This window comes from Castanea sativa, chromosome 6 (genome assembly GCF_040712315.1).
Source record: "Castanea sativa cultivar Marrone di Chiusa Pesio chromosome 6, ASM4071231v1".
Lineage (NCBI taxonomy): Eukaryota > Viridiplantae > Streptophyta > Magnoliopsida > Fagales > Fagaceae > Castanea > Castanea sativa.
The window spans coordinates 39,078,697-39,088,111 of record NC_134018.1 but is presented as its reverse complement, the minus strand read 5'-3'; the positions used below and the strand labels follow the sequence as shown (position 1 = coordinate 39,088,111).

Genomic DNA, 9,415 nt, shown 5'->3' with positions numbered 1-9,415 from the left:
TTAAGCCCCAAAATGTGTTGAACCATTCTCAAAATGTGTTGAGTCAGCCCTATATCCTGCGGCCAAAATATAGAATACATGAATTAGTCACTTAAAATTTTAAAAACTCTAAAATTAACTAGTTCACGTAGATTCATTCCCAACTAAACTTGTACACTTAGGGTTCATTCCCAAGTAAAGATAAGAAAAGAGCTAATTGTACAAGAAGTTATTAGATCATGCTTCTAAATAAGAAAATTATAGTATTTTTATATAGTTCACAACCTAAGTAATGATATCAATTCAAAGAGAATAAGAACATAGAAAGGTAGAAGCAAACTAGTTTATCCACTACATGTCTCTCTTCGTGATCATCTTTGAATGAAAAGAATGAATGAATACTGTACTGATTTAGTGAAACCGAAAAGGGAAGGAGATCCATCAAAGAGAAGCTTTTTCCTATACTATAGTAGCAAGTTTATTGCTGTGTTTTGGAACTAGGGAAAGCAAAGCTTCAACAAGTAGAAGATTCCTAGCAAAGCCTGAAGGCTTTTTTAGAAGACAATAAGTGAGCAGCAAGTTACGGCTTGACCAGCATCAAGCACCTACTCCTATCAAAATGAAAAGTAGCAAGCTTCGCTTGAAGAAGTGAGCCCCTCTCCATTGCACGCTAGCTATCAAAAAGAAAAGCAGAAAGCTCCGCTTGAAGAAGCTAGCCTCTTTATCGGAGAAAGCCAATGCGCCCCTTGTATAGGGTTCCTGTGTACCCCCTAAACTACAAGCTTTGAAACCCCTTTCTACAAACCGGGAAGCTAGAAGAGCTTAACAAGTTATTAAATCTTGTTTCTAAATAAGAAAAACTGAGATTTAAGTAATTACCTGGATGGTAGTATTGTTGGTGGTTAAATCCATTGATCGAGTTCTGCTGCAATGGAACACCTCCTGAAGCAACAGTTTCTTGTCCAATTATTTTATCTTCGTAATCTAGAGAAAAACCATATAGGTTAGACTCAACTATACCATTCCCATTCCCATTGTTGTTAGAAAGGTTATTGTAATTCCCATGGTTGTTAGGAAGGTTATTGTAATTCAATGTGTTACCAACAACTTCTCCACCATTAGCCATCCCCTCATTGTGTATCCCATTAGTCCCACCCCATCCCATCAAATTGGGATCAACAACTTTATATCCTATACCTCCTCCAGGCATCAACTGGTTTTCTTTTTGGCTTTGGTGGCTTTTGTAATTCTTAAGTTCATCAAAAACTCTTGTATACTCTCCATAAGGACCCAAAACTGGATCTTTTTGTCTCCAACAAGCTTCCCACACCAACGATTCCACTGCTTCTTTCCGTTCTTCCTCCCTGAGATTTTTGAGGATCTTTGTCACGTTGCTAACCCCAAACACTTTATGCACCGCTTGAAATTCCCTACTTCTGTTTGCAGGAAAATAAGGCGCCAATATGCACGACTCCGTGCACTTCTTCCTTTGATGTTTGCAAGCAGCACATGCTGGACTTGCTGCTTGTGCTCCATTGTTATTCCTTTGCATCTTAAAAAAATTCGAACTTTAAATCAATCTATTATTCAACACACACAATTTGTTTGTATTCTTAACAAATATATAAATAAATAAAAATTTATCAAGAAATATTATGCACCGACTTGTTTGTATTTTTAACAAGTACAAAACTTTATGAAAAACGAAAGAAATCTTAACAAAAATACAAAAAAAATAAAAACCTTATCAAGAAAAACGAATTGAGTAATCATAACAGTAAGGGAGGAATAATTCAAGAAATTTACTAACCTTTTTAACAAGTTGTTTGATGTGCACGCCAGAGGGACGGTTTGTATAAATAATATGAAAACAAGATGTAGTAAATAGAAGAAGAAAAAAGGTCTCTTGTGTATTTTGACTTACACGAAAAGATTGTTATGTAACTAAATCAATGGGATATTACTCTTATATATGGTTAAATATGATTTAGGTAGCTCATAAGAAGAACCAGAGTTCTAATTTAGTTTATCCATTCAAAATTTTAAGAGAACTGTTGATAATCCAATTCTACGGAAGAAAAAACCCTGGTCCGGCTAGGTCAAAATAAAATACATGGCGTGTACGTGTTGTGCACGCGGATATAGTGCGCGTGTGTTAAATACTTTAAATTACTTTCCCAACACATACGAGGACAGGAATTGCTGCTAAATTGTATCTGGTCTCTGTTGGTTGGATATACACCCGCGGTTTATAGCGCGTGGATCCAAAATACAATCTTTTTCTGGTCCACCGTACGGGAGCCCATGACCTTGGCACAGTTGTGTTTTAGTTATGCTAGGATTTGAAAACTTACTCCTATTAAACTTTAGACTTTAAAATTAAAAAAAAATAAAAAATAAAAAAATTTGAGAAGGACTTTAGACTTTTAAATGAAACACTTTAAGGGTCCGTTTGGATACAGTTAAAAACTGAAAACTGAAAACACTGTAGGAAAATAATTTTTAAATGTGTAAATAGTACCGTGAGACCCACTTTTAATTTAAAAATTGCTGAAAAGTACGCGCACCATGCGTGAATAGTGCGTACACTGTGCACGCACAGTGACTTGTCCCCTAAGAGCATCCACAGCAGTAGAGTTAAAAATTTAGCTTTTTAGCTCCACAAAAAGTTACTTTATCTATTTTACCTACTCACTTTACAAAACATGCTACAACAGTGGGTCTATTTTAGCTTTCAACACAATAAAATAATATAAATATCACAATAAAATAATATATCCATTACAATAAACAACAATCACAACTACCCGCAACCGCTACCATCGACTCTTCCACTGCCACCGCAATCGCTACCGCCACCGCTATCACTGCCACCACCGCCGTTGCAAACAGAAAAATCCCAATACATTCCATCACAAATACATTATGTCCATTCATGGATGGTCTGAATCAAAAGCCAAAAAGAAATGTAAAGTTCCCTGCACACAGAAAATTCTCAATACATCCTGTCCTATACAAATACATTCTGTCAATACAAATACAGAGACAACTGACCTGAAATGAAACAGAGAGGTGGGTCTGAGCTGATTGGCGGTGGGTCTGAGCTGATCGGCGGCTTGGGATGGCGGTAAAACAGAGGTGAGAGTGGGTTAGTGACGTTGAGAGAGTTCGAGAGCTCGGGACGACGTGGGTCTGAGGCTGAGAGGGTTGATCGGCGGTGGGTCTCAACTGGTGGGTCGGCGATGTTGAAGATGACAAGGGCCGGCGGTGGTGAGCTTGAGAGAGTTTTGAGAGAGTTGAGACCTTGGACGGCGTGGGTCTGAGGCCGAGAGGGTTGATCGGTGTGGGTCGGCATGGGTCTCAGCTGATCGGCGATGGGTCTTAGCTGGTGGAACGGTGACGTTGAAGACGGCAAGGGCCGGCCACGGTGAGCTTGAGAGAGTTTTGAGAGAGTTGAGAGCTTGGACGTCGTGGGCTGAGGTCGAGAGGGTTGATCGACGTGGGTCTCAGCTGATCGGAGGTGGGTCTTAGCTGGTGGATCGGTGATGTTGAAGACGGCAAGGGTCGGCGGCGGTGAGCTTGAGAGAGTTGAGAGCTTCAGATTAGAGTGACTGTGAGAGAGAGAGAGAGAGAGAGAGAGAGAGAGAGAGAGGGGAGCGTGAATAAAAGAATCAGCGTTTATTATTTTAATTCCAAAGGTGAATAAAAAAATCTTTTTTTTTATAGCTCTTAGCTACAGTGCTCATTTATTGATACATGAGCACTGTAGCACTTTAGCTAAATTTTTTTGCTTTACCTCCACTGCTGCTGGAGGATTTTTTGTGTTTGAGTGGCGCTAAAATAGCCATATAGCTATTTAGCTCCACTGCTGCAAATGCTCTAAAAGCATAAATGAGCAGTAGGGGAAAAAAAATGGAAAACGCTGAACGCTGGACGCGTTCAGCGCTATCCAAACCAACCTTAAATTTCATAGTTCTATCATTGGTGATTTTGGAGGAAAAAAAAGATTAAGATTGTTATTTTTGTATGGGCACAAGTAGCCCAATATGATATTCTTGCCCAAATTAAGTTATTTTTGCAACAATTGAAACAATGTCCAACAAAAAAGAAAAATAAAAAATTTAGTTACACAAAATCAAGAATGTAAAAATAACAATAATTATTGAAGGAAATTACCAATTTTTTTAGTAAGCATATGAAACATGCCTATCTATATTAGTCACAATATCATGCAATTTTTAATTTGTAAACACATATATATAGTATGATCAAATCACTGAAATATTCTTAATGTCTTTCTATTTTTTCTATAAAATAATTAAATATTACAGTTTTTTACAAGAATAATTTTTTTTTATACATCGATTGTTAGGATGGGAGATTTGAACCTTAAATATCTCTATTGGAAATGTGCCAATTAGTTAAGCTATAAGATTTCTTAGCTAAAATTATTGAAATATTGAAGAAAACTAATAATAAGTTTCCTCGTCTAAAGAATCTATAGCAGTAGTTACATAACCGCTGCTATAAATAATTAATTCCAAAAAGAAGGGTTGTGTGTACTAGCAGTTTTCAATTCTCTAAAAACAGTTCTATGAACTGAAGCGATAGATATTTTCTATACTAGCGATTCTTAGGAATTACTGCTATAACTTACAGAGATGGAAACTTAACAGTGGTTACTTTAGCTGTAGTAGTAGTTTAGAAAACCGCTGGTTTATCTAACTTTTAGCAATAGTTTTTGATAGTTTTAGTATTAGTTACAACCGCTGCTAAAAAACAAGTTTTTGGTAGTGACTTGTGTTCTTTCTCTTTTTTGCTTTAGCCTTCACTACAGTATTATATTTCACTTTGATTTTAACACTACAATCATTTTCAGTCATTTTTATTTTGTAATTTGTAAATTTAGAAATCTCATATTGGATTATTTTGTATGATGGTGTTAGATCTATATTCAATTGCTAAGGTGGCAATCTTCGAACAAAAACTTTAGTCCTGTTTGTTAAATAGCTCTATTTCAAGTTCCAAGACTAACTCCAAAACAGCTCAAGATAGGGAAGTGTCTAACTTCTTGACACCTACTTGAAACTTCCTTGATCAATTGTATCAGGTTCATTAAGTCAACTTATCACTTGGAATTACATGCCTGGTTATAAAATGGGTGATTAGAAGTTGACAAATTAGAAGAAGAGAAGCTTTCACGTATACCTAGATGTTTTTGTACCTTCTCTCTCAAATTCGCACACTAGAGTTTCTAAATTAGATTTGAAGATCAGTTTGCTGTTGTGTTGTGATTTAGCTAAAGTCATGGTAATTATACAATTAAGGTTGTTGTGAAATCTTCAAGGTGGCCATTAAAGTCCAGCAAAAGTTTGTTCCAGCACAATCTAAAGTAAAAGAGTCTAAATAGGTTGTAGCTGCATGTGTTTACTTGAGTAAATTATTATTGGAGGTAGCAACTAAAAATTAGTTTTAATTTCAATTGTAAAGACTTGGATTTTATTAATTTAATGGATTTTTGCACAAGGGTTGGTGGCTAAACCCTAGATGTGGTTTTTGCTTTGGTGGTTACCACTTACCATTGGCTTCTCACATCATAAACAAATCTATATATATATATATAACACTGCACACTTTTGGTACGTTAGTCACTTCACAAGTATAAATGCTTGTGGGGTGTGAGGGACGTTGGTCACTCTACAAGTATAAATGCTTGTGAGGTGTGGGAGGCAAGGGTCGGGTTCAAGTCTCCAAGAGGGAGCTTCACACACATATACACTTAGATTAAGCTAGAGTAGAAATTCTATCTTGTATAAAAAAAAAAAAGTATATATATATATATATATATATATATATATATATCTTTTTTTATTTCTATAATTTTATTATTGTGATTTGTTGCATTGATATGATTAAAATTGAACTGAATTCATTCTCATAATTGTTTAATTAATTAATCCAACTTGGTTAAATTTCGTTGAAATTGAGAATGGTGTCTAAACTTTAACCTAACAATTGGTACCAAAGCAAGATTCTTGAGTAAGATCCTTGACCCCATTGTCATGCATGGATGAAATTAAGTATCTTTATGTGCATGGCCATAATGAATTGGGTGAAGATGATGACCTTCAATATGCCTATATAAGAAATGTATTAAATATGCTAAAAAGGCTAAAAGATTGGAGAGTAAATTTGATTAATTCAACAAGTTAGTCGGAAATTATAAGAAAATTGTTGAAAAATCTTATGCCAACTAAATGCTGTCATAGGATTGGAGATATGAAATCACATTTGCAAGTTGAAATTTACTCTAGACTCCTAGTCTATATAAGAAAATTGTTGGGAAAAAAAAAAATTTACCTTGCCAGTTGCCAACCGAACCTTTACTTAGTCTTTATTAATAGCTAAAAATGGCTTCACTGAACTGCACCTCAAGCCAATATAGCACATGCCAAAAATGGCTTCATTGAATTGCACCTAAAGATACTTCGCTTAGAAAATTTTCTGCATAAGGTGCTCTACTCTCTGAATTGCACCTAGTTTGGTCTCTACTCTCTTGCTTGACTTGTAAGTTCCAATCATATTCTACCTCGCTTTGTGTCATTGTGCGTGTGAGAGAGAGGGTCCAGGCCATTCTTTCTCTAGTGATTTCTCTCGTCTGTGCACAGTACATGCATGTAGCATATCCAATTTTAATCAAGTGGAACATCTTTTGGTATTTGTAGTTGATAAATTACTAATTATTCCAAAAGATTAGCCTGTTAAGAATGGTGAATGAAGTGACTAATGAGACCATCTTAATCTGCTTCATCATCCATTAATAGTGAGAAATTAATGAATACTTTGCAAGAATTGGTTTCCTTGGAGACCTGCCAGTACTGGATGACAAAGGACAAACTACTATCACGGCCTCACCATTGGGTATGGGTCTCACCGAAAAGCCATTGAAGTATGAGGTTCAAATGTTCAATGGTATCCCCCATTAAGGGAGCCAATGAATATTGGAACATGGCATGATAACTTGGATGGGGGACAAGTTAATTAGGCCTCAGTCATATCTACAAACACACATAGCACTAAAACTACACACTCTATTCATTGTCATGTCAAAAAAGTGGGGTAAACACAAGTGAATATTACCTCCTTTTACAACAATTTACCCTGGTTGTTAATGATGTGCCTAAAAATTTACCACTTTGTGAGTGGGCCTAAATTTTGCAAATATAATTCACAATTTGAAGTTCTTGGAATGGTCGGCCAATTGTTTCATGCTACTGATGCTAGTGCCAAAAGTAGCGTCAGCAACGGGTTTATTGGATGATCTAATTGATATAATTATTACACGGATGGACTAGCCTCCCATGCGAAATTTAGTTAGCTCTTCTCGATAGCTTTGTCAGTGTCCTTTTTAACATGGTCTGATTGGATTTTTATCAAGATTTTAATTACAAAATTAGCTCGGGAATGGCTGCAAATATGATTTCTAGATCATATATAGTTCTTCGCTTGGGTGTTGAAGTCTTCTAAGAAATGCTTGTAATATGTATTTTCTAGCTACTTGGAGAATGCTCCCAAGCCAATCTCATTATAAAGTAACAATTTTGTGCGAAGAATCTTATAGTTCAAATGACACTTCTTAGTATTTTTAATAGAGATATTTAGAGTTTGAATTCTCCTTTCTCAACTATCGAATTATTCGTCAAAGACCTTGTAGCTGAATTGGCACATTTTCATGTATAAAGTATTTGGGGATCTAGGGGGGAAAAGAGTTCGAACTGTTGAGTTAGCAGCATGTTGTAATTATTTCTCAAAAAAAAAAAAACTATCGAATTATCCACAAATAAAGAAGAAGAAGAAAATAGTTTAGTTTTCCCTTTATTAAAAAAAGAAAAGAAAGAGCAATTAGTATGATATTAATTGTGGAGCAAATTGTATTACCTTTGTCGTGCCCAAGCACCAAGTATATGTCAACATTGTAACAACCACAAGTCAGATTAGCTTTTCTCCTTCCCCCCCTTTTAAGTTTCATACATGTTTAAAGGAAAAGAAACTTTATTTGTTTAAAAATTATTATACCTTTATATTTATTTAAGAAGCTAAACAGCCTAAAAAACTGTATTAGGCATTTTGGTGAATAATAATAAATAAATAAAAACTTTTATTAATTTGTTTTAAGTTAGCCGCACATGTATTTCGTGTCACTTGCAGTTGAAGTTAGACCGACTGATCACTCCAATACACCAAATTACCAAAGGAGGTCAAGATGCATAATTTTTTAGAAAAAAAAAACATTAATTAGTTTGTATTTGTGTTGGTAAATGTCATAAATATATGCTATCATTTATGGATTTTTTCCCCCTCCATGTCTAGATCACATTACTTGGATAAGACATTAACTTTAGTTCAGATGGACCCGTGTCAAAGATCTACATCAGAGTAAAGTGGTAAAAGAATGTTTGCTTACAAAGGCTATACAACCTCGTAATAACCAGCAAAAGCAGCAATATGCTTGACTGCAAGACTTCATAAATATACCTACATATGGATAAATGGATCATACAATATATATGTTGTATTTTTTCCTACAACTACAATCAACTTGTTACATATGGAAATCCAACCACAACCGCTCAACAATTAATCAAACAATCTCTTTCTCGCTTGCTCATTTTGATGTTAGGTTGTTGTTAAATCCCATCACCGTACAGATGATTAGGGCAATTATACTTTATAACATATATGTCGAGTATTTTATGAAGATATATATATATTAAGTTAGCTTTAAAAGAAATGCTGGTGGTGGGTCATCAACGTGAACAAATTAATCTCACATCAACCAAGACCAACATATATCCACTAACTAATAAATATTTCCTTAATTATGGTGAATCCCACATAAAGTTCCTATAGTCTTTAGGCTGTGATATTTTCACTTCTAACTGAATGGCTTTTCATGCAATCAGAGACAAATTTTGCCACCTGCATCTTTTTGGGATATGAAGTCTAAAAGGGCATACTTATAGGAATTGAGATGATAGCCTAAATCACATTTTTCTCAAACTCATCATTGAGCTCTGCATGTTATACACATACATAAAAATGGGGAACATGTGTTACACATAAAATTGTGTGACAAATGACAATTTACATCATCACTTTTAAAAAAGAATTGATTGATGTAGCATTTTCCGTAGGATTGATGCAAAGGTTTAGAATTTTTGTCATTATATTGGGAGAAAGCATGAAAATGTCACGCCTTGGCACTCATAAGTCATAACCTCCTCTATTTTTTTTAATTTTTTGTTTGAGTACATTCTTTCCTTATACTATCCATCAAAATGTTTTTTACAGTTAAGCAATGTTTTATATTCTAAATATTCATCATTCAATCTCTCCCTTGTACAATACTTAACCAACTAACTCTAGCACCAAACAC

The 9,415-nt window shown here is 35.0% G+C and overlaps 1 protein-coding gene across 1 annotated transcript; it reads right to left on the bottom strand.

Moving 5' to 3' along the window:
* On the bottom strand, positions 1-1,531 carry LOC142639916 (uncharacterized). Its single transcript, XM_075814043.1, has 2 exons — positions 859-1,531; positions 1-56 (listed from the first exon to the last, which is right to left on the bottom strand). The coding sequence occupies exons 1-2, from the start codon at positions 1,529-1,531 to the stop codon at positions 1-3; spliced, it is 729 nt and encodes a 242-aa protein (XP_075670158.1).
* Between the last annotated feature and the right edge of the window lie 7,884 nt (positions 1,532-9,415).

Bases quoted from the DNA above. Each gene is read 5' to 3' on its own strand.
- LOC142639916 (XM_075814043.1), bottom strand. From the start codon at position 1,531: ATGCAAAGGAATAACAATGGAGCACAAGCAGCAAGTCCAGCATGTGCT. The intron at 57-858 runs GTAATTACTTAA...TTTTGGCCGCAG, and splicing joins CCAACAATACTACCATCCAG to GATATAGGGCTGACTCAACA.